We start from the raw sequence: 24,571 nt of genomic DNA, 5'->3' as shown, positions 1-24,571 counted from the left end.
TATTAATATTGTTAATACTATTCCCTACCTAATATTTATTCCTTTATTGATATTAAATATAACATATTATTACTCTCTGCGCGCGCTTCTCGGAGTTCCGTAACAGCGCCGTAATGCGGAATCCTCCACCACTAAAAGTCCGATCAGTTGTCAGTCTGGTGTCTTGCGCATGAGTCTGTAAAGTGACATACTATATTTTCAATAAGTGCGATTCCTTTTCTCAATAGTAAAATTTACTTTTTTCATAGAGAATGAAGGCAATAAGGTGTCCTACTGATGAACTTAGCATTACAAATTGTGCTATAATCAATCCAGATGATTTCCCAGATGATGTCAGGTAAAGATATCATCCTATGATTAATTCATTGATTTTGTAGCTATAACAACCAGTATAGATGATATGGTTTTTTGATCGATCCTACTAATTCGGTAAAATCGAATTGGTCAAAAAACCGTATCGTCTGATGTGACTGTTATAAGTACCAAATCAATGAATTGGCCCAATTACCGAGTTGGTAACGATCGAAAGCAGTGTTCACACGGTTCTGTACCTTCACCAAAAATCTAACTCTCACGCATATGCTTACTTCCTATTTTTGTTTGTTTATTTTGTTATTTGCAGTCTGACAAAATGGACGCGAATATTTTTTATTATGAATTTTTCATGGTTTTTCAATATGTCACAAAAAAGGATCAACGGAAGATATATCCTATTGAAAATGATATATATCAATTGGGTTCCTATCAAATTTTCATGTCTCAATTAAGAAGGAATGAAATAAAATTTTTTAATTATTTTTGTACATGAATATTTGCTTTTGATGATCTGTTAAAAAGCATGGAAGAGATTTAACAAAACAGAACACAACTATGAGACTAAGCATTAGTTTCGAAGAGAAAATGATTGCATGGTTAAGACTAATTTTTAAATTGTTATCATTATATATGATCAAGCAGTCAGATCTAAATCCGTAATTGAATGATTGGATTCAATGATTGGACTTACAATTAAAACAAAGGTGATGTGTTATGTTGATGCAAGTTCTGATCTCTATAATTTATTCATTCATAAAATTCATTTGTTAATTCTCTAGAAGAGTATGGTAAAAAGTGTCTACATATGCATATATTTTCTTATTTTTCGTATTAAATTTATAACTTTGACTTGAAATTCTAAAGTTTCATTATTGTTGAATATATGTAATGATAACAAAGGACTTTTAAAAAATTAAATATAACGATTTTCCTTTTCATCTCTAGGAAAATTTATTTGCTTATCTATTAATTTTATCAAAATCTTCTTTTAACAAATTGTATATTTCTCACCATAATGCTTCTTTTAAATTTTTATCTTTATATGAATCTAATCTTTTATCCCATATAGCGGACCTTTATTCCACCAACGATATCATAAACTCCGCATTTATTTTCGCCATTTTCAACGATTCATACGCACTCTCCTCTATGACTCTTCTATAAGTACGATAAAGAAAATGTATCGGCCGATTCGGTTTTATTGCCGAATCACTTCATACATCGACAAAACCAAATGTCGAATACGACCGAATCGGTGATTTCATCGTATACACGGATATGAAACATACGTAAGTATATGCTCCTAGACAAAAAAACAATTGAGCCAACAAATGATTGATTCATTATAGTTTGAACAAGCTGTTGTAACAGTATAGTAGTAACTGTAGTAACAGCTATTACATATTATACTGAACCATTAATTCATTTGTTCGGGAGTTGAACATGCGGCGAAAATACAGAAATGTGTGAACGCTGCTTTCGGCTTATATATATATATATAATAATATATATATATATATAATATATAATATAATATATAATAATATTTATATATTTATATAAAATGTAAGGTTTTAAATAATAAAATCGACAAATAAGGCAATAAAAGAATAATAAAATTTATAATTTTAGTTTATTTGACAGATTATATGAAGTTTAACATAATTGTATCTTTTAGGCACATTGAAGTTACCACTGCACCAAATCATCACTTTGTATTTACTATAAAACGACATCATGAAGTACCCAGAGGAACTGTTGGATTTAGTTTACTTCAGAGAAAATGGGCCACTCTTTCCCTTAATCAGGAAATTGAAGTTCGACCATATCATTTTAATCCTACCTCCAGTACAGAATGTTTATGCACTATTGTACTAGAAGCAGACTTTTTGCAAAAAAAATCGTATGTGCATTACATGGAAAATGCAAAGAAAATAGCATATATAATAAAATTTGTAATGATATTTCAGGACTACTTTGGAACCATACAATACTGATGAAATGGCTAAAGATTTTCTATTACAATTTTCGGGGCAGGCATTCACCGTGGGTCAACAACTGGTGTTTCAGTTCAAGGATAAAAGAATGCTTGGCCTCGTAGTTAAAAGTTTGGAAGCTGCTGATATATCTGCTATAAGTTCTGGACAAAATACAGTATCTAAAAAAACTCAAATGGGACGTTGTTTGGGCGACACTGTTATACAGTTTGAAAAGGCAGAAAATTCAAATGTAAACCTTATTGGCAAAGCAAAGGGGAATGTTATTCGCCAATCAATTATCAATCCAGATTGGGACTTTCAAAAAATGGGAATTGGTGGACTGGATAATGAATTCAGTGCTATTTTTCGAAGAGCATTCGCGTCACGAGTTTTTCCGCCAGAAATTGTTACTCAACTGGGTTGTAAGCACGTAAAAGGGATTTTACTTTATGGTCCACCAGGTACAGGTAAAACGTTAATGGCAAGGCAGATAGGAACTATGTTAAATGCTAGAGAACCCAAAATCGTTAATGGCCCTCAGATTTTGGATAAATATGTTGGAGAAAGTGAAGCTAATGTTAGACGATTATTTGCTGATGCTGAAGAAGAGGAGAAGAGGGTATGAAAATATTTTCAACCTTCATTACGTGTTTTACAAATATAAGTTGTAAATATAAATTACATTGTTTAACAAATTTTAGCTTTTTCCGATTTTGCAACCTTCAGTAGGTAATTCTTGTAGACTTTTATGTACTAGATATAAATCTGCAAACCATGTTTTGCTAAAATTCGAAGTTTTTAAAAAAATCAATTATGAAAAAAATTGCACATTTTCAACTTTGGAGATGTTTCATGTCTTTTACAGTAAGAACTATCGAATTGCGGTTGGGACAAAAAAATTCTTTAGGCTCACTTAAATAAAATGATATGTATTATTATTGCATTATAAACATTTAAGTGTGTTCAAATAATGATCAAAGCAAAAAAGACCCCTAAAACACCATTTTTTGCTTACATTTCCTAATTTATTTAAAAAACTAAAAGTCTAGGAGAAAGTCTAATACAGGCATATTATAGAGCAGAAATGTTCGCTAAAGAAAGGATCAAGAAAAACTAGAAAACTTTGTTTGATTCCAATATGAAAGCAAAACACGCAGTGGCATTAGTGGTTACTGATAAATAAATTTTCATGTTTAGCTTGGACCAAATAGTGGATTACATATAATTATTTTTGATGAAATTGATGCTATTTGTAAATCTCGAGGGAGTGTTGCTGGAAATACAGGAGTTCATGATACTGTCGTAAATCAGTTGCTCGCAAAAATAGATGGTGTGGAGCAGTTAAATAATATTCTTGTTATTGGTATGACTAACAGACGAGATATGATTGATGAAGCTTTACTACGACCTGGTAGATTAGAGGTATTTTTCTTAATAATATTAAATATTCTTTAGAGATAATGTTTGGAAAACCATTACTATTACTTAATTAAATAAAATTTGTATACATGCAGGTACAAATGGAAATCAGCTTGCCTGATGAACATGGAAGATTCCAAATACTTAATATTCACACATCTAGAATGAAAGATTATAAGAAGATATCACCAGATGTTGATTTAAGAGAACTAGCCACATTAACTAAAAATTTCAGTGGTGCAGAATTAGAAGGTCTAGTTAGAGCTGCACAAAGTACTGCTATGAATAGATTAATTAAAGCTTCTAGTAAGGTAGAAGTAGATCCTGCTGCAATGGAGAAACTTATGGTTTCCAGAACTGATTTTCTTCATGCTTTGGAACATGATGTTAAACCTGTAAGTAATTTAAAAGAAATTCGAATGTGATTAACAAAGAACTACAATGATTTGTTTTAATGACTTTACTTTATGTTACAGGCATTTGGCACAAGTGCAGAAAAATTAGATCATCTTCTTATACGTGGTATTATTAACTGGGGCAAACCAGTGGCAGAGATTTTATCTGATGGCAATTTATATATTCAAGAGGCACGTTCTGCCGAAGGTTCTGGTCTTGTGTCGGTTTTGTTAGAAGGACCTCCAAATAGTGGAAAAACAGCACTTGCTGCACAAATAGCTAAAAATTCCGATTTTCCGTTTGTCAAAGTATGTACACCAGAAGATATGGTTGGTTTTACAGAATCTGCAAAATGTCTTTTAATTCGAAAGGTAAATATGAACTGAATATTTTCTAATTATAATATAATAAATAATATAAAATATATATTTTTTTGTGTTTAGATATTCGACGATGCTTATCGTTCACAACTCAGTTGTATCCTAGTTGATAATATTGAGCGTTTATTAGATTATGGTTCTATTGGTCCACGATATTCTAACTTGACTTTACAAGCGCTGTTAGTTTTACTGAAGAAACAGCCACCGCGTGGTCGTAAATTATTAGTACTTTGTACTACAAGCCGCAGGTAAAATACTTAACGTTAATGTAACAATACTCCAAAATAATAGTTATATATATTTTTATTAATATAATTACCATATCTTCTCTAGACAAGTTTTAGAGGACATGGAAATGTTATCAGCATTTAGTACAACTCTTCATGTACCTAATTTATCAACTCCTGACCATCTCTTAAGCGTTTTAGAAGAAATGGATCTATTTAATAAAAAAGAAATTGTACATTTACATGCCAAACTTCAAGGAAAACGGTATGTCTATTTTGAACAATTTAACAATATTAATTTTTATTTAAATGTGTGAATATTGAAAGCACGATTTGTATATTTTCTTTCAGAGTATTTATTGGTATAAAGAAGTTGCTATGCTTAATAGACATGGCACGTCAAGTGGAACCAAAATATAGAGTTCCAAAATTCTTATCAAAATTAGAAGAAGAAGGTGGATTGGAGTAATAAGTATCTAAAGCTGTAATTATTTGTGTAGAAATGAATTAGATGTGATTTACGGAATAATATATAATATGTACGTAACAAAGAAATTTGCATTTATATACATACGAAATCTATATTACTTGAAAAAATCGAGTATAATTACGTGAGGTATATATGTATATGTCTTAGAAATACTTACGTAAAGCATTTTAATTGTTTATAAATATGCAAGTACCTTCTACTATACTTTTAGTAGAAATTGTATTTTCTATTATTTTTTTAAACGATTCTGCCAAACATACAGTATTCATAATTTTAGAATTATATAATTTTTATGTACCTCTGTGATAATAATTTGTTTTAAAGCAATTTCACTAATTTAAAAAAATGTAAAATATAAAATGTAAAAAGACAAAGATATAATAGTTAAAAGAATGCAATTTTTTGTTAGATGGTAATAATACTAAATGTTCACAATACATTATTATATAAATTTTTAATTATTGATCTTTTGTGTGAACTTTGAAAGTTTATGCTACACTAGTTATATATGAAACTATATGTCATATCTATGTAGAAATGAAATTTACACATATCTTTACAAAAGATAAACAAAAATGCTTCCCTTAGTTTTAATGTTATCATATTTTACCATAAAATGAGTTTATTCCATATTAGTGCTACGTTTTTTAAACAATTTTTATAATAAGAAGTGTAATTGTTTATTAGCAACGTTTATTACATGTATTATAAACATATATTTTTATGCCTCCATTTATAGGTAATGTATGTATATCCATACAATAATCTAATGTGTACTTATCACTACATCACAGTTTGCTGTAGTTCTAGTTGTAAATGTATGCATATGTTTTAGTATTGATATTTAGTAGCACCTACAGATTAATGCCTCTTTCAGGTGAATAAAACCATTCCAAGAAATATTTATATGCAAATATTTACTTTGCTTACAATTGATAAAAAATATATGAAAAATAGATGGATATGTATTTCCTATGAATTAAACATAAATGAAAATTAGTTTTATTTTAGAGAAATTAGTAAATCTGAAATTACCCTGCATATGATACATAAATCATTTATTTTGTGTAAATTATTTTAATAATTTGATATACGTACATATAATTAAACTGTCTACAAGAAAATCTGTATATTAACATCAAATGTATTATTATGCCTGATAAATATCTAATATGAATCATATTTGTGTTAACATATTGCAATAATAGTATGTATAAATTTATGACATATGTAATATATGTAAAAGTTAAATAAAATCTAGTAGAGTACAGTGATGAAAAATGTTATTAATGTCATCATCTCTTACAATTTACAATAATAATGTTGCTCGCTTGACATTACTCTTATTTTATTTCCACAGTTTTTATATAAATATGGTTATATTACAATTAAAAATTACAAAGTAATTAAGTTAATATATATAATCGTGTGCAATAATTTTTAAGTTTTGTACTAATTGAATCTTAAATATGTGTACATATGTAAGTATATATCAGTGATGTTATCTGTAATAATTTTTCATGCGGGCTTTTAGAAGTTCTGTGACAGGCTCGTTATGAGGCTACTGAGGAAATAAAAATTAAAATATATCATAATGATGGCATCTCTCATCATCAAATATTTTAAATTTGGAGATAAATTAAACTAAACTAAACTAAATTCAAAGTTTAATGTATCAATAAAAAGAATATTAATAAAACGTTAATATTAATATTAATTTTTAATATTAATAAAAAAATGTTCAATGTATTATGCCATATTGCATGATCATATTCTTTAGAAAATTTATATTATATGAATTCTTAATTTTTTAAGAATTAATTGCATAAAGAATATTCGCATGTCTTTCCAAATGTGTATTTTTCTAAATGAAAGAATTTCATTTTTATTGGGTTGGCAACTATGTGATTGCGTATTTTAAATAAGGAAAATTCAAAATTTTTGCTTAAAAATATAACTTTATTCAATTAGGTATTGTCCGTCTTTTTCGATGACCTTTTGCCATCTTTCAGGCAGTGTCATAATTCCATGTTCATAAAACTTCTGATTTTTGTCAGCAAAAAACCGAATTAAATGTGATTTTACATCATCAGCGTCATTAAAAATTTTACCATTTAAGGAGTTCTGTATGGAACGAAATAAATGGTAATCTGAAGGCGCAAGATCAGGGCTATGTGGTGGATGTGACAACACATTCCAACCTAGTTCCAATAATTTTTGGTGAGTGACCAAAGATGTGTGGGATTTTGAATTATCATGCTGGAAAACAACACCCTTATGATCTGCCAATTCTGGCCGCTTTTCTTGAAGTGCATCGCTCAGTTTGGCGAGTTGTGGAACGTACACGTTTGAATTAATCATTTGGTTTCTTGGTAAAAGTTCAAAGTACAGAATTCCTTTATAATCCCACCAAACTGAAAGCATAATCTTTTTTTGGTGAATCTCAGCTTTTGGTGTCGTCTGGGCTGTATAAACTATCCATCTTTCGTCACCAATAATCAGTCGTTTCAGAAATGAATCAATTTCGTTGCGTTTCAGAAGCGAATCGCAGATGCTAATGCGTTGCTTCAAATGAATTTCATCAAGCTGATGAGGGACCCATAAATCGATTTTCTTGACATAGCCAAGCTGTTTTATTCTTTTTTGAATGCATGTATGCGATACATTGAGCTTCTCTGCAATCTCACGCGTTGTACTATAACGATCTGAATCGAGAATGGCCATGATATGGGTCTCGTCAACTTCAACTGGACGACCAGACCGTTGAGCATTTTTCACTGAAAAATCACCAGAACGAAATTTGGCAAACCAATTTTGACACTGCCTTTCTTTCAAGGCTTCATTTCCATATAGGGCACATAACTTCTTATGTGCTTGCGATGCGTTTTTGCCTTTTCGGAAATAATACAATAAAATATGTCTGAAATGCGTGTCTTGTCCTTCCATTTTTAAATTGGGATAAAAACGAAACTAAAAAACTAATCGATACAATCCTTTATTAAATTAAAGGTGGAAGACCAAAGAATAACAAAACAATATAGGTTAGGTGCATTGAACACGTTGACAAAATAAAAGAATGTGCTAAGGCCACCTACTGATAAAATCCGCAACCACTTAGTTGCCATCAATAAATAGTATCTTCACAATTTCTTAAGTTGGCAATATCTACATGTGATCTATATTAATCTACATTATCTACATTAAATAAATTCAAAACATATATATTATAACTTATGTATTATTCTAAAAAGTTAAGCACTTTTTGTTTATTCTATGACTATAATCCTTTTTGCTTCAAAAATTCAAGTGAAAATAAGCCAAATGATTTTTAGAATCAAACTGTTTTACTATTGGTTCTTCTTGCGCGCGAAATAATCCTGCGCACTGAAATGCGTACTGGAAATGTAACGGTTGACCGTGGTTGAGTCGTTGCTCGTTGCACGATACGTATCATTCATTATTAAAACTTACTGGTAATTTAATTTACTTTCTATTTTAATTTAAAAAATTTGATATACTCTAATAATGTTCCTCTATGTACATATTATATGATATAGTATATATTTCATAATTTTCTTTATGTATTTGAACAGCGTATAGGTGTAAAGGGAATTATTAATTTATTTATATGTAATTTATAGATTCATTCATTAATTGTGTAAAGTTTAACGAAATGAGTAAAAATAAAGTTTAATGAAAAGTAACAATTTGATATTATAAACTTTGTACTTCTCATTTACAGAGCTGTACTATTAATGATGGATAATAAACAATATTATTATAATCAATTATATTGATGAATATATGTACATATGTTATAAGTATGTTAATAAAAATATGTATTTCTCAGGTAATTAAAGCCATCATGAACTGGTTCTGCTGTTTCAACAAATAAGGACGAATAGCATTGCATATTACAAATGTAATTTTATTTTATCTATTTTACTCAATATATTTTTGAATACATAATGAGTATACATGAATGTAAGATTTGAAATATTCTATTTACAAAACAAATAGTCTTTTATTAATGGAGAAATATATACATATATAGTTTCGAATACTTTTTCAAAATTCTGTCAATCTGTATACTAAAACGTTCAAAATTAAGAAAAGAATTCAACAAGAACTGTAGTTATAGTATACTTGGTTCAAAGCCCGTTAACGTTAACTAAAATAACATTACAAAAGATATTCAAGTGCTCAGAGATCAGCAATATTTACATTGAATATTCAAGATGAACATTTTGTTCAATAAATTCAGTAGATTGAAAAAATAAGATACATGATAATTCACTCTATATTTCTTCATAACATTGATGAAAAAACTATTTAGAAAATCAGAACAGTAATTTGAGACAGATATATATTAAAGTTTTTATAAATATATCTAAAATTATTTGTAAATTAAAGAACAGACTTCAGACGTACTTTTTCACAATTTATATTAATTTATCACAGATACTAAACGTAATAAATTACTTGTTAATTTAATAAAGATATGGTTCATCAACCCATTCATTAATCATAAATATTTTGTAGAATTATTTTTTTCTAATTTACGCTCATTTTTTTTATAAATATTAAAAACAGAAAATTAGATTTTCATATTTATAAATTAATTCTGAATGTGTTGGAATGATTGAAGGGGGAGGGTTAATTGTTATCTATATAAAACAGATCAAATATTTACATGCAATAAATTTATGAGAAAGGTTTCTTTATTAATTAGAATATATATTTTTATTTCTTTTTACATTATAATAAAAGATACTATTATTAGTCATAAAATCTTGAATTATAAATCAACAGACGTTAATAAAATCTAATAAATACATAATTATATATTTACAGAGCTGTCCATGGAATTCTTACAAACTATATTAACACATTTATAATTGATAATTTGTGGGAAAGATCAACTACTGGGAGAGAAAGAAATCAAGTAAGACATTGGATTGTTGCATGTGAAATGGCTAATATTTTACAAAAATAATATTGTTTTATGATGGCCAAGATGTATTCAATCTATTACATCATACTCTAATTAATTCTACTTTTAATAAATCAAAAGTTTTACTAACGATCCATTTGCAATACCTAACTATTTGTTAACTATTGTTATGTTATTATTGCATTTATAACTGTCTCTTGAATTGTATTTTATATATTTGTATATTTTATGTTTTTATGCAGTTATATAATTAATATAATATTGTATAATTGTTATATAATTAGGTATTTGTATGCGATCGATTGTTGTCGCGAAGATTGTATAGATTAATATTTAATAAGTGGAAGCTGGCACCTAAAAGTTTTTATATGAATCTGATATGATCATGAATTCTAATGAATATTGACTACCAAGAGATTAACCATTCATTAAAACTGTGTGGCTTTTCAGCTTGTTATGCAAGTACTTATAATAATACAACAAAACTAGTAAAACATTTAAAAAGAAAGAGGAAAATAAAAGAAAATAAAAAAAAAAAATAAAAAAGGAAGAAAGCGGTAAAAAAAATAAAACGAAAAAAGACCTAACCGTGGAAAAAAAATAAAAGCGAACACTTCGAACGCGTTGGGAGAATTGTTATCTGCAAGTCTTGAATCGTGTTAGCGCGAAAAACCAAACATGTGCAAAACGCTTGCAGATAAAAACATTTGACTTATCCCGCCACCCACGTGTATCTGTTTACAGCTAGTGACTTCACACATTGGACGAATGGATACAAGCTAATATGGCGTCAAATTAACGTGTAAAATACGCTAAAAATTCTTGGTTTTATATACGTATAACTTTTAAACCAATTGATTTTTAAACTCAAAACTTATATTTTTGGATTCTATTTGTCGAATATTATCCGAATATATAAAAAAAGTCAATAATTTTTGGTTTCTCAAAGTAAATTTCAACCGACAACTCAATGTAGTGGCTACAAAAAGTATTTGAACATACCCTTATTTTTCAATAAAATATCTTTTTATCATATTTTACATTTTATTCCGATAGTATCAAATTTTTGTAGACGTAAATATACTATTAAATGATACAAAATTTAATATACCTGGATCTAATTAATATGTAAATGCAAAAATAAATACTTCTAAAGGTGTAGAAATGCTTTTTGTAGCTATTATAATTCAGATAAGTATGGTGGAGGAATGTAAGGATATAATATGGATTCCGAACACCATAAAGTTCACATTGATGTAGGATACAAAAGATCATAGTATATTATTTGATATTTTGAGATTTATTTAATATGGTAAACGTGGAACATAAATAAGACATTTAGAAAACTGAACTTGAAAAATTATATGGAAATTTAAATTTTTATATAATATACAATTGTGGTTTCAGCTGGAGAGATATAAGGTAGAAAGAATTAGTAAAGCTCAAGGTTCGAGCATAGTCAAATGGATGAAGTATCCGATGAGGAATCTTTCCGTAATGACAAATCTATGGAACATAGAAAATCTGATGTAAGAATAGGAATTTAAATCTATTTTGTTGTTTGTGAACATCAAAGCACTAATTCCATTGATTATAGCCGCATGAAGGAGTTTCTTCAAAAGATGTGACACAAAGCAGTGTCAGTATGAGCGAAGGAGAAGCAGATGGGGATTTAGAAGGTCTTGCAGGAAGGGTGGTTCAATTAGAAGAGTTGTTGCAAGGGAAAGAAGCCATAGTCGAAGCTTTAAATGCGGAAATTGATCACTTGAGAGCAGAGGCCTCATCTCCAAACTCTTCTCAAAGCCAGAGTAGTAGTATCCACAGTAGAGATGTCTTGTCTTTGTATCATATAAAAGTATGTAAAATCTGTTCTTTTTTTTTTTGTTGACATAGTATATATAGATAGTCATGTGTTATTTTCAATCAAATAGCTACAAGAGTTTGAAAAAGCAGTGAATCAAAGAGATAAGCTAATAGAAGATCTAATGTGGTCTCTGCAGCATGCTCTGTCTGTAAGAGATAATCTTGCTAGTCAATTGAACTCCATAAATGCTATGCAGATACCTTGTAAAGATAGTGATAAGAATAAGTGCTTGGAAGAAAAGGTAAGAAAATCATATTTTTTATGACCACAAAATAAAGAGATTTTTATTAGAAAATTGATGGTTTCTAGATTGATACTTTAGAAAAGACTGTAAGCGATCAAAGGTCAATAATACAAAAATTAAATAGTCAGGTGACCCAAAATCAAGAATATGTACAGACACTGGAAATGGAGAAAGAAACTCGAACAGCTGAGATTAATGATTATAAGTTGCAAATTAATAATTTGAATGAACAAATCCGTCTAAATGCTGCTGACAAAAATTTAAACATCGCCGAGACTTTAGAGCAACAGAAACAGTATGAAGTGCGTGTAGATAAGATAAAACAAGATATGCAACATATATTAAAAAAATTTACAACTGAGATGAATATAAATACTGCACGTCATCAACAGGAATTAAAAGAACAAGCTACAAAGTATGAGAAAGAGGTAATGAATATCCAAAAAGAATATGAAGAACATCTAAAGCAATTGAAAGAAGAAAATAAGACTATGGCTGATCGCTTGAACAAGGAACTACCAGATCTGGAGACTCGACATGCCAAAGAACTCTCCATATTTCAAACGCAGTTGGCTCACTATAAGAAAACTGTGGAAACTCTGAAACTCGAGTTAATGAATCGCTCTGAATCCCAACAAACTGCCCAAGCTGAATTGAACGAACAAAAATCAAAGTTTAATGAGTTTAGAGTGCAGGCAGAAAAAGTTACATGCATTCAAAATCTAGATCATCAAAAGGAAAAAGAGATGTTACACGAACAGATTAAGTTGCATAAACTTCAATTGGAGGAAGTCACTTCAAAGTACATAGCAGCGACTGCGGTTCTGGAATCGAAGGAAAGCATTGAACGTTCCTTGGAACAAGCCTTAACAAATGCTGCTGTGTTGAAAGAAGAGAATGAAAGTCTAAAATTTAAACTCGATGATCTGTCGTCGAGATACTCGACAGCGCAATCGTTGATAGAAAATAGTCAGTCTCATGAAAGAACTTTAAGCAACAAAATCTATGATTTAGAGAAATCATTGTCCAGACTTAGTGGTATAAACGTGAGTACTCTAAGCGAACTGAATGAAACTACGTATCAGACTTTTGACGAAGTGGCGATTCAATATCAGTTGACAAAACAAAAGCTTGAGGAAAAAGCAGAATTCGAGAAACTTTTAATTTGTAAGATTGAGGGTCTTGAAGAGGATGTTCGTAAGTCAAAAGAAGAGTTGGAACAAGCAAATCTTACAAAGAAATCATATGAGAAACAGCTTAAGGATATGAAAAATGTATGCGACAAATACAAATCTGAGCTGAGTTCCTTGAAGAAGAACAGTTTGGATGGCCAGAGTACCCTGCCATTAGCAGAAGAAAGCAAATCATCTAGTCAGAGTATGAAAGATACCATCAGTGATCTGCTGCACAAAACTGAAGAGGATCAACAGGAAATCAAGAAGCTTAAGATGACCCTTGAGCTGAAAGAGACAGAACTTGCAGAATCCATAAAAAAAATGTATGATCTGGCAGACATGTTGAAGAAATCTGAGGAAGAGCGTGAACAGTTGAAGACTGGACTAGCCACAGCATGGGCACAGTGTGCAGAGGTAGAGGAAAAATTGAATCAGACGTTAGCTTTAAGCGATAGTAAACTTGATGTTTCATTGTCATCCAGTTATAACAGTGCCTTAATGAAACAATTTAAGCTGGATAGGATTGTTAATAATTCTGTAGATACAACACACAATAAAAGCATCAATATAAATAGAACTCTTGATGAGAAAACCGAAGATCCTAATATTAGTAACAAAACAGCATCGCTACAAGAAAAATTAATGCTTGTACTGGAAGAAAATAAACGGTTGCTGAAAGAAGTAGAACGTTTAATGAGTCAACAGGCAGACTATGAAGAAATAAAAAACAAAATGGATCACTACATTAATCTTTCAGAAAACCTTACCATAGAAAAGGAACATAAGAATGAAGAAAATAAAGCTTTGAAGAAGAAGTTAGAGAATATGCATTCACTACAAGATTCTGTAAATCAATTAACAATAGAGAAGGAGACTTTACGTAAAGAAATTGAAGCACTGATTCATGTTCATGACGAGCAGATAAACGCTATAAAAACTGAAACTACATCTGAAATTAGAAAAGTACAATCATTAATGTTGAGCGCAAAAGGAGGCACAACAGAGTTAAACGATCTCAAAACCGAACTGGAAATGCGACACGCGAAGGAAATGGAAGAACTGCGTATGTATTTCGAACAAAAATGTTTGCTGATGGAAAAACAATATTCCGAGGAAATATTTAGTCAGCAGTCAAAAAAGATGTCAGACAATGATAGTGAAATTGCTGACATAACTGAAGGCTTATATTTCGGGGGTGCTGGCGATTGTTTGAACGTTTCGAATATCTCTGAGCATAGTTCAAGATTTGGTTCTCCAATAAAGGATGAGCAATCTAAGCATACCAGCCAAAATTTTAATAGTTATAAGTCTGAATTAGAGTATGAAATAAATATCAAAACTTTGCAACAAGAATTGCAAAACAGAATAATAGAGTTGCAGGAAGCGAAATTGCAATGTGAGAAATCTTTAGAAGAACAGAAAAATATGTATGAAAGACAACTATACAATAACAAGGACAAAGAAAGATGCGAGTTATTGAAAAATATGGCAAATCAGGTAAGCAAGATAACTTGATCGTTTTATGAACTTCTTATTTGTGTATTTAATGCATTTCATTTATCTTACTTTTTGTGTTAAATGTTGAATATCTTTTTGTGCATTATAATCGCTTCTTCTTCTTCAAGAATATGTGTTACATGCTAATAAAAATTGATTTCTTTCATTCACTTTGCTATGTACATTAGATTGCACTTTTTAAATTTGGTATGTCTTACTTTAATCTTTCAATAGTATGTTTTTTATGTTATTCCTTTCTATAATTCTATTTATTTTCGATGAAACGCATGATTCTTTAATTTATTTAATTGAAACCTGTATTTTTTAATAATTTTGTTCTTGTCAAAAAACCATTGTTTTGTTTTGAAAGCATTTTTAGAATAGTTTCCGATTAATAAAGGTCACAGATTATAAATTGTAAAGCAAAGTCGTTAGCTTGAACTGAGTACAATTATAATGTATTATTTCTCTCGTAACTAACATGCTATTGTGTGACCACATATGTATGCATGCAGCATTGTCAAACAGAATGGGATGCGGGTGCGTTGGAAAACGGTGAATTAACGCAACTACGAGCGGCCTACAACCATCAATTGGAAGAACAGATCGCACTAGCTAAGTTGGATATTGTCAATGCGCTCCAAGAACAAATTCAGGTAGCTTTAGATTTAGCCACACCAATTTACATGCTAATATTCTGCAAAAAATTGATTCGAACACATCCAAGACAAATTTAGTTTCCTACTGATATATTCACTTTCAATTTATCACTTTCATGTCATTGTAATTTAATCAATAGGCACTTTTAACGGTCGAGTCGGATGTAGAAGATAATTGGCCAGCAGAATTGTTGGAATTACGAGACAAACTGACTGGTAATGCAAAGAGGGAGATGCAACTACTTAAAGAAACCCATACTGAGGAAATGCAACGTTTAAAAGAAGAGCATTCTCGAACTGTAGCTAGAATGATCGATCGTCATCAGGAAGAACTTAATAAAATTAAGTCAGAATGTGTTCAGAATTATGGTGAAAAAGGAGATCTTGATAAAGGCGTAGTAACAGATAATCAAATTCTTGAAGAAAGGTATTTACATTTTGAGAAAATTAAAAATCGTTATTATCTTTTATTTATAAACATTTTGTGTTAAACAGGAATACCTTAAGTAAAACGTGTGTAACTCTTAAAACGTTGATTGAAGAACTGATAAAGTACTTTAGTATTTGTGAAGAGGAAGTTAATAATACTTTTATTACCAAAGTTGTTAAAAGTCAATTATCCGATAGCGTCATTAATGAAAAAGCCATGCAAATTGATAAAACTGGTGGATTGAAATTCAACGAATCAAGAGAGAACCAAGAGACTAGCTTATTGAACTCTTCCAAAATGAAGATACAAAGGATCCATTTTGCTCCAAAAACTACCGAGATAGTTTCTATAATAAATAGCAATGCTGAAACTTTACCAACTATTCTGGAAGAAGATGAGTGCATAACAGAAAAATTAAAGCAAGAATTGAACAACTGCGTACGTCGCTTGAAATCTGAAAGCGCTGAAATTCTTAGCACTTCTTTATCCACAAGAGAACGGAGACATAGCTCGCCTTTGAAAGATACTCTTTGGTTAAATAAAATGAATGAAGAACTGAATTTGAAACTTCATCATGCTGAAGCTCTAGTCATCGGCTATCAAGAAGAGATCAGTCATCTGAAAATGACTATTTTAGATCTTCAAAGGAAGCTAATTAATGCAGAGAATAAAAAAGAAACAATCACAGAAGGTTATGGGGAAAATTATGACTTAGGTACTGACATTACTTTGCAAGATTTCTCACAATTGCAAGAAAAAGGTATGAATTCTTTTGAGGTATGAACATTGAACTTTTCAATGAATGTCTTTTGAAATTATGTTTTATTTTTCAGTGAGACATGTATTATCAAATGGAGGAGGAGATTGCACAGAATTGTTGCAACTGATAGATGAACAATCTAGACTGACTGAAAAATTGATGGAAGAGGCAAAAAGGGAAAAGGAAGATTTGCAGCAACAGGTAAACTGCAACTTCTTCTTATAAAGGATGCACCGATTGCATGTATTTTCATTATATAGAGTTGGTATGCTACATACAAAACAGTTGTGGTGTATTGCATATTGAAGACGAGTTTTGTATTTGGTAGTCCATTATTTTATCTGTATCTACGAGCTTAGTTGTTCATACATTGCACAAGACATTCTTTTTTTGTTTTTGAACTCATAATGAACAGTCTCATTATCCATGCATCAATATTTAACTTTTAATAGATTCGATTATCATTTGACAAGTATTTCAATCGATAGATGATCTCGTGTTCAGAAATCGATAGAAAAAAATTTACGGTAAAAACGTATGAAATAAAAGAGAAAGAAAAGAAAGAAAAAAGATAAACGACCGGTAAAAATGTATAGCTCCGTGATGCAGCTTTTTAGAAAGATTGATTGGCGTTCTGTTATCTTGCCAGCAGGTGCCTTTAGAACCTACTCCTACCCCATACATTCACAGGGTTTGCCGCCGAAAGGTAAATTATAGAATTACTAATACTATTATAAAAAGCTGTTCCGTAAGTTAACTTTAACCGCAAACCGAGCAATATTTAACAATAAATTGACAAGAACGCTATGGACTCTCTCAATTCTGATGAAATGGTTTATCATAAGAATCTACTAAATTTCATGCCATCATTAAAAATAATAATTTCCTAATGATTAATCAAGGCATGTGTTACATTAAAAGTATGTTTATTGCTATTAATCTCTTATATGCATGCTATTAATATTGTGAACTAACTCTTCCTTATCCTCCCTGGTTGCATTAATTTAGTAACAAAGAATACGTTTGAAGAAAGTTGATGAGCATTTTTCATGAGTATTTCAGAACACTTTATTTTTGCTGCTATTTATTTTGCATAAAGGCATTTGTTTTTAGTTTTATTTTTGATTTTGATTGATTAAATGTGTGTTGATATAAATAATATTAAAGTTTATAACTCATGTAGCTGCTGAAGTGTACATTTTATTGATTATTTTTATTCAAGTTTTCTACTTTCTGCTTTTTAAGTGTTCGATTTTATTGATATTAACTGAAAGAAAATATGTGTAGATTGAGGCAGCAGATAAGCAATTAAAAGCAACTCGCAGATTTCTGGATGAGCAAGCAAGCGAAAGAGAAGCTGAGAGAGATGAAGCAGCGAAACAAGTATATGTTCTGCAGGAACAGCTTAAGGAACGTGAACGAGAAAAGGAACGAGATCAACGCATAACATCTGAGGTGAGTCCTTGGGCATTATATTCATACTATTTAACAATACAATAATTTGATATAAACAATTTACGATTCTAATTGAAATATTCATTCACACCCAAAACATCTGCTTTTTTGGATACTTTACATGGTGCGGACTAAATAATACATTTTATTCAAGTTCAGAAATTTTTTAAAATGATTATTTCTATTTGTCTTGGATTGGGATTTTTTAATGATCTTTACTGATCTCATATAAATTGATCAAACTAATAGATAACTTTTGGGATATCATAATTGAGTTCATTTTTTATGGTCAGCTATATTGTCAACTATATTATTAAGTAATTAGGCAGCTTATAACACGCATTATCACTAACCTATTAACACGAGTTTTCCTGCACTCTGGTTTTGGTTTCTGTTTGTCGCACAAAGCAGTCTACACTATCACCCGAAGCAACGTCAGACGTCCCTGTGCTTCAAGCATCTGACATCGGTGCAGTTGTGAGTGGTCATTTACTTATGAGAATTAATACATTTAATAATATTTCAGATCCAGGCTCTACTAAGTACAAAGTATACATTTCATTTTAATAAAAATTAAGATGATATGCATGTATCTTTTATTTTGTCACTTTGACAATTATTTTTTGTGTGCTTTACATATTGGTGATGCTTTCCAGCATTTAATTTATGGTTGTGGTAATGGAATAAACTTAGCAATTGCGAAGTTTCATTAAAAAGTCGAATACAATGTAGGTGGAGGTTCTAGAGTCTCAGATGAGAGAGATGTCCTCTCTTATGTCTGACACAGAGGCCAGAAAATCTGAAACCGAGAGTGAACTGAAAGCAGCTATCGACAAGATTTGGGTACTTAGAGAAATCATCACAGACTTGGAACAACAACTACAGATCAAAACCGAGAAGGAAGAATCTCTTCAATTACAAATCAATCAATTAGAAACTGTGATTGCTGCGCAGACTAAGAACCAGCATGAGTTGGTCCAAGAACTGGATGCTGTTAAGATGGGTAGTGAAAGCAAGCAACTAAATGAGCATATTATTCACTTACAGGTAAATTTTAATGAAATACTTAACTTTGTTAGAACATACATTTTTAAAAATACGATTTTGTAGGAGGAATTAAGAAAACACAAGTTAAGTTCTGAACAATTCAACGTGAATTCTGCGGCATTGAAGCAAATGAAAACAGAACTTCGCGATATGCAGAATCATTTAACTAAAAGAATTAGAGAACTGGAATCTGCGCACATGTGTAGTTCCAATTTGAGTTTGAGTCAACCAAGCGAAGATGTCTCTATTAGAGAGCAAATAGATGCCTCGCGGTGCCCTACTCCCGATGATCCTACTGCACCTCCAATGTTACCTCTCGACCAGTTACTTAAACTTAAGGAGAAAATGTTGAAACATGCCAGAGCTGAAGAAGTAGCACTAAAAAGAATCAAAGATTTAGAATTGCAAGTTACTGCTTTCAAAAACCAGAACGAGGAATTGCAAGCAGAGCAGGAAATTCTTCAGCAAACCACTTCTGAGCAATTGTTTCAAATAGAAGCAATGCGTGGTAGATTGGAGCAACACAAGCAAAGCGCTCCATTTGCCCAGAGACAGGCTACATCACGCTTAGAACTACAACTTCATGAAGCTAATGCCAAGTTTCAATCTTTAGAACGAACCATTGCTGACAAAGATTTAGAATTGCAGGACATGAAGAATCAATTGGATAGAATTAATCAATTATTGCAAGAGAAGGAAGCAGAGATTGCAAATGTGGTGCAAGTAGAAAGTGCTACTATTCAAAAGTTGAAAGAGCACGTAGAAATTATTGAAGAGGAGAAAAAGATTCTTCAGGCGAAAGTTGGTGTTCAAGAGCATGCACAGTTAGAATTACCGAGACTAATAGACAGTATGTTAGCAGACAAGAACGAGGAGATAGATCACTTGAAGGAACAATTATCCAAAAAAGAAAAGCAACTTGAGATATATTCTTCACTGAATCTGGACGAAACACAATTAAGAGAGTTGGTACGACAGACAGAGGCAAAGAATAGTGCACGTACATTGAGCGATATTCTATCAATTCACTCGGAATGCGAAGAGACTACGGAAGCCATCAGAGGAGCCAACACGACACAAAACTTACCTAACGTATCTGCTTTCAAAGTTCCTACTTCACCTGTTCCAAAAAGTATAGATAATTCAACTGTACCTTTAATGGACAGCACTAAGATAATTCAGGTTCCTCTTCTAGACCTTGGTTCTCAAAGTCTATCAGCAAATTCCAGTCAACAATCTAGAATCTTAGACTTACTGCACAGTGGCCAGGAGTCGAAATCTTCCACGTTGGAAAACAATAATTCTAGTGACAGAACTGACCATGCTACACAGTCAACAAAACAGTGTACTCAAACGCAAGAATTACCACAAAGAGAACGTGCTGATGAGAGAAGTGACGACAGTAGTAGTAATAGATCTTATGTTCCTTCAATGAAATACACTCAGACGTCCATCAATGAGACATTGAAAGAGGTGGAGAACTTGGAAATTCAATTACAGGCAGTAAGAGAGGAATTAGATATGAAATCAGCAATTTTGACTAAAAGAGAAGATGATTTAATAGCTCTGCAGAAACTTTACGACGAGTTGCAAATGGAATTTAAAAATGTTGTGGAGACACTATCCAGAGATAAGTGTTTCTATCAGAATCAATATGAATTGTCACGAGTATCAGAGAATAAAATAAAAAAAGATCTTCAGGAAATAGAAAATATTTTAAAACTGAGTAATGAAGAAATGCAAGACCACAAAAATAAGATACAAATGAACGAAAAAATTATAATAGAATTGAATTTAGAGAATAATAAGTTAAAAAAGGATATCGAAGAGAAGGAACAAGAATTAGGACAGACACGGGAATATACTATTCTCCTCCAGGAACAGGCAAAGGAGTTACAGAAATTCAGAGATGCAATTCTCGAAAAAGATATTACTATCGAAACTATCCAAACCCGCAATATTGAGATCGAAAATGAAAATAAACAGTTGTACGAATTCAAAACAAAGTACCAATCTACCAAACAAGAATTATTAGAATGTCAGAATGAAATTCAAAGACTGACCGAAGGTCTAAACAACAGGGATCAGGTCATTAGAAGATTGGAAGAAATGGCCAGACGCACCAGCTTCTCAGGAACATCCTCACCTTCTAACGAAAAGGATCAAGAAATCCATCATCTGCAGGAATACTTAAAAGAAAAAGATAAAGTGATTAGACAAATGAGTGACGATAGCAAAAGTCTGCACAAGGCTTTGGAAGCTATACAGAATAAGATGAAGGAATCTGGAAATGTTGTGGAATTGAGAAAGAAGTTGAAGGATGAAAGAAAGATAAATGCTGAACTGAGGAATATGGTGGATAATCTAAACAAAGATCTGTCTGACCTAAAGTTACCTGCACGTAAGTATTTCTTTATATAAATTAAAAATATAGTTTTATTACAATAATTATTTATTGTATAAATTTGCAGAACGATTGCAAGATGATATCGACATCGAAGACATGGTGCAAAGAGAGTTAAATTTATCGGCACACTTAGATAGAAAGATTATGAACGCCATAGAAAACGATGACGAGGATAAGAAAAAGACAGAAAGACAAACTCCTTATCAGGATTTCCAAGAAGCAAAATATATAGAACTAAAAATAAAACTGAGTCAAGCTAATAAAATCAATGAAGAATTGAAGAAGCTGAAAGATGATTTAGAGATAGAAACAGAAATGCTCAAGTGCCAGATAACAGAATACGAAGGTCGAATTTTCCAACTAAAGTCAGATTTAACAGAGAAATCAAAGAAAATAGCGAAACTAGATGAAGAATTATCTTCAGAGAAGAATTTGATGAGAAAATTAAAGATTCAGATTGAAAAGGAGCATAGGGCAATGCAAGTTGGTTGTTCAGAATTAATAGAGACCCTCCAGAGTAAATTGAAGAATTCTTTAGACAATGAGGTGAAGCTTAAAAATGAATTGTCCTTGCTACAAGATGAGCATAAGAATTTAGAGATTCAACTGAGTTTGATGAAAGACCATGTACAATCCCAGAAAGTCGATGACTTATCAAAATTAACAGATTTAGAAGCTGAGAGGAAGAAATATCTGTCATTAATGGAAAGCTTTGAAAAAGAAGGAAGGGAAAACACAGAGCTGAAGGACACTTTGAGGAAATTACAGATGGAGAAGAATCATTTTGAGAAGCAATTAGAAGTGGAAGTGGAGAAAAATGAGAACTTAACAAGTAATCTGGTTTTGATAAAGGGAACTAATGATCACTTGCAAACTGATCTCAGGCGTACCAAAGAAGAACTAAAAGCGAAACAAGAAGAAGGCGAATGGTTACAGAAGAGAATTAAAACCATGTCTGATGCGGAGACTAAGAGACAAGAACAAAAGATCAGTGAACATAGTGAGCTCAAGGCTTTGAGGAGAGAAATCAATAATGCTAGAGATGTGATAGTTAGTATAAGAATATATTAATTTATAACGACTAGTTTTTGTGATTTGTTTTCACGTGATTAATTTTTCGATAGATGGATTTGGAGGCTGACATGAAACAGTCAAAGAGAGAATTAACGGAATCTCTAGAACGGGAGATGAAGCTAGCTGAGACTTTTAAAGAAAGGGAAACTGATCTACTTAAAAAGTTATCGGCCGTCAAAGATGAGGAGAAGAACTCTAGGGATGTGATTGCTGAGTTACAACAAGAAGTAAAAGCATGTACAAGGAGAGAATTGGAGCTCACAAAGGAACTGAAGAGCAGATTTACAAACGAGAATATGCCTACAAAATTCATGCAAAAGATAAATGTAATGAACTTAATATTTTCTAACTTTTAGTAATAAACTCCTAGTTACCTTATGAATTGTTGTATCTTATGACTGATATTATGGTTTATAGGATCTCAGTGAAGTTAATGAAAAATACATGACAGAAAAGACTGTACTTCAAGAGAAGTTGATAAAATCAAGGGAAGAGAAGGAACAATTGAACCAACGAATTAAATTACTCGAAGATCAAATCAAACGAAATAAGGGACCTCAAGTTTCAAATGCTAAAATCCCAGAAATAGAAAAGGTAATTTCTATCTTTTTTTCATATATTCATTTTGTGCTCAATGATACGATAATATTCTTTTTTACAGTTGCAACATTTTTATGGAAAGTTTCTGCGAGCAGAAAGCAGACGCAAGGCTCTAACATATCAGAAACGATATTTGTTAATTGTAATTGGTAGCTATCAATTGTCTGAAGAAAATACTCTATGTGTACTCGCCCAATTGACCAGAGACCAACGATCCTACGCTGTGGTAGGCCGTAACAAGAAATCGCCAAAAGTTCGATTTAGGAGTGCGGTGCTTGTTTTGATTAGTATCCATAGAATGAAGTGGTTAATCGTGAGATGGAATATTGGCAGACGAATTGGTGTGAAAACTCTATTATGGAACATGGATCAGTCCTTTCTACCAATTCAAAAAGCCGCCATAAATCATTCGCCTCCTGTTCGAGATAAGACTACCGCAAAGTAAGTGAAGAATTATTAGAAAATGAACATTTTAACTATCTGAAATTCGATTTTTAGTGGAGATGGTGGTTTTGACACGTTTGAACAGTATTGCCAACGACTGAAGAATGTTCAGCAGAGATTGGGTTTAGCAGAGGCTGGGAATCTTCAGATTATTCCAGAATAGTATTACGTTTTGTACCTAAGTTCTGTAAGTATCGTAAACAGTGATTTAACTATCATGTCACTGTTTTCTGAATGCGGTCATTATTGTGTGATCCGCATGGGATTGCTGTTTTCGATTGTTTCGCCAATCGAAAACGTTCGAAACTGGGCATTTTTATCGGAAAACATGTTGTTGCAAAAATTTGAGCTTCTTTCAGCTGTATTTTTTCTACAAATTGTATATAAAATTGTAGCATAGAAAATACGATATGTCGAACACGTGTTAAATTTCCACACCAATTATTAGAGGATGATGTATTATGCGTGCTATAATTTTAATATTATCTGTACCCGTAATATTTTTAAATAATTGAACAAGATGACGTCATACTAGTGCTTATATATTGTGTTTTACCAAAGTTACTGATAGAAATATTGCTCTTAAGCATACTGTTATTATAAGGATACAAACCTGTGCCTTGTACATTGTAATAAGTGTTCTATTATTTATTTGTTGATGATCTGTACGTTTTTATATTGTGAATAAAAAATAAAATACCTTTTTATCAGATCGTGATTCGTTGATAGGAATAGATTAATGAACCACCCGTTTA

The 24,571-nt window shown here is 31.3% G+C and overlaps 2 protein-coding genes across 5 annotated transcripts; both read left to right on the top strand.

Annotated features, from left to right (window-relative positions):
- Window positions 1–156: 156 nt before the first annotated feature.
- LOC117242489 (vesicle-fusing ATPase 1-like) lies at window positions 157–6,092 on the top strand. 2 transcript variants are annotated; one of them, XM_033509201.1, is made up of 10 exons: window positions 192–337; window positions 1,385–1,604; window positions 1,994–2,218; window positions 2,286–2,913; window positions 3,492–3,716; window positions 3,809–4,108; window positions 4,190–4,480; window positions 4,553–4,737; window positions 4,823–4,981; window positions 5,068–6,092. In XM_033509201.1, the coding sequence occupies exons 2-10, from the start codon at window positions 1,594–1,596 to the stop codon at window positions 5,183–5,185; spliced, it is 2,142 nt and encodes a 713-aa protein (XP_033365092.1). In that variant the 5' UTR covers window positions 192–337; window positions 1,385–1,593; the 3' UTR covers window positions 5,186–6,092. The 2 variants fall into 2 exon arrangements, with proteins under 2 accessions (XP_033365091.1, XP_033365092.1); XM_033509200.1 differs by lacking the exon at window positions 1,385–1,604 and having other exon boundaries at window positions 157–337.
- Window positions 6,093–10,814: 4,722 nt separating this feature from the next.
- On the top strand, window positions 10,815–24,526 carry LOC117242487 (A-kinase anchor protein 9-like). Of its 3 annotated transcripts, XM_033509194.1 has the most exons (19): window positions 10,815–11,148; window positions 11,568–11,689; window positions 11,758–12,015; window positions 12,092–12,265; window positions 12,334–14,940; window positions 15,456–15,596; window positions 15,740–16,026; window positions 16,095–16,789; window positions 16,863–16,990; window positions 17,439–17,495; window positions 18,077–18,244; window positions 18,653–18,721; window positions 18,977–19,291; window positions 19,355–21,692; window positions 21,763–22,748; window positions 22,823–23,098; window positions 23,190–23,366; window positions 23,434–23,813; window positions 23,871–24,526. In XM_033509194.1, the coding sequence occupies exons 2-19, from the start codon at window positions 11,624–11,626 to the stop codon at window positions 23,977–23,979; spliced, it is 9,231 nt and encodes a 3,076-aa protein (XP_033365085.1). In that variant the 5' UTR covers window positions 10,815–11,148; window positions 11,568–11,623; the 3' UTR covers window positions 23,980–24,526. The 3 variants fall into 3 exon arrangements, with proteins under 3 accessions (XP_033365085.1, XP_033365086.1, XP_033365087.1); XM_033509195.1 differs by lacking the exon at window positions 17,439–17,495 and having other exon boundaries at window positions 10,816–11,148; XM_033509196.1 differs by lacking the exons at window positions 17,439–17,495; window positions 18,653–18,721 and having other exon boundaries at window positions 10,816–11,148.
- The last annotated feature ends 45 nt before the right edge of the window (window positions 24,527–24,571 follow it).

The sequence above is a fragment of the Bombus vosnesenskii genome, unplaced genomic scaffold, assembly GCF_011952255.1.
Source record: "Bombus vosnesenskii isolate JDL3184/JDL3185 unplaced genomic scaffold, Bvos_JDL3184-5_v1.1 scf7180000016274, whole genome shotgun sequence".
Taxonomy (NCBI): Eukaryota; Metazoa; Arthropoda; class Insecta; order Hymenoptera; family Apidae; genus Bombus; species Bombus vosnesenskii.
Note: the sequence above shows the minus strand (reverse complement) of the source record. Positions and strands in the feature narration are given on the sequence as shown.

What these genes read in the sequence shown, in the direction of transcription:
- LOC117242489 (XM_033509200.1), top strand. Translation starts at nt 252, where the DNA reads ATGAAGGCAATAAGGTGTCCTACTGATGAACTTAGCATTACAAATTGT. An exon ending in GACTTTTTGCAAAAAAAATC is followed by an intron (nt 2,219 to 2,285) that starts GTATGTGCATTA and finishes ATGATATTTCAG; the next exon opens with GACTACTTTGGAACCATACA. An exon ending in AATGTCTTTTAATTCGAAAG is followed by an intron (nt 4,481 to 4,552) that starts GTAAATATGAAC and finishes TTTTGTGTTTAG; the next exon opens with ATATTCGACGATGCTTATCG.
- LOC117242487 (XM_033509194.1), top strand. Translation starts at nt 11,624, where the DNA reads ATGGATGAAGTATCCGATGAGGAATCTTTCCGTAATGACAAATCTATG. An exon ending in CTCACAATTGCAAGAAAAAG is followed by an intron (nt 16,790 to 16,862) that starts GTATGAATTCTT and finishes TTTATTTTTCAG; the next exon opens with TGAGACATGTATTATCAAAT. An exon ending in CATCTGACATCGGTGCAGTT is followed by an intron (nt 18,722 to 18,976) that starts GTGAGTGGTCAT and finishes AATACAATGTAG; the next exon opens with GTGGAGGTTCTAGAGTCTCA.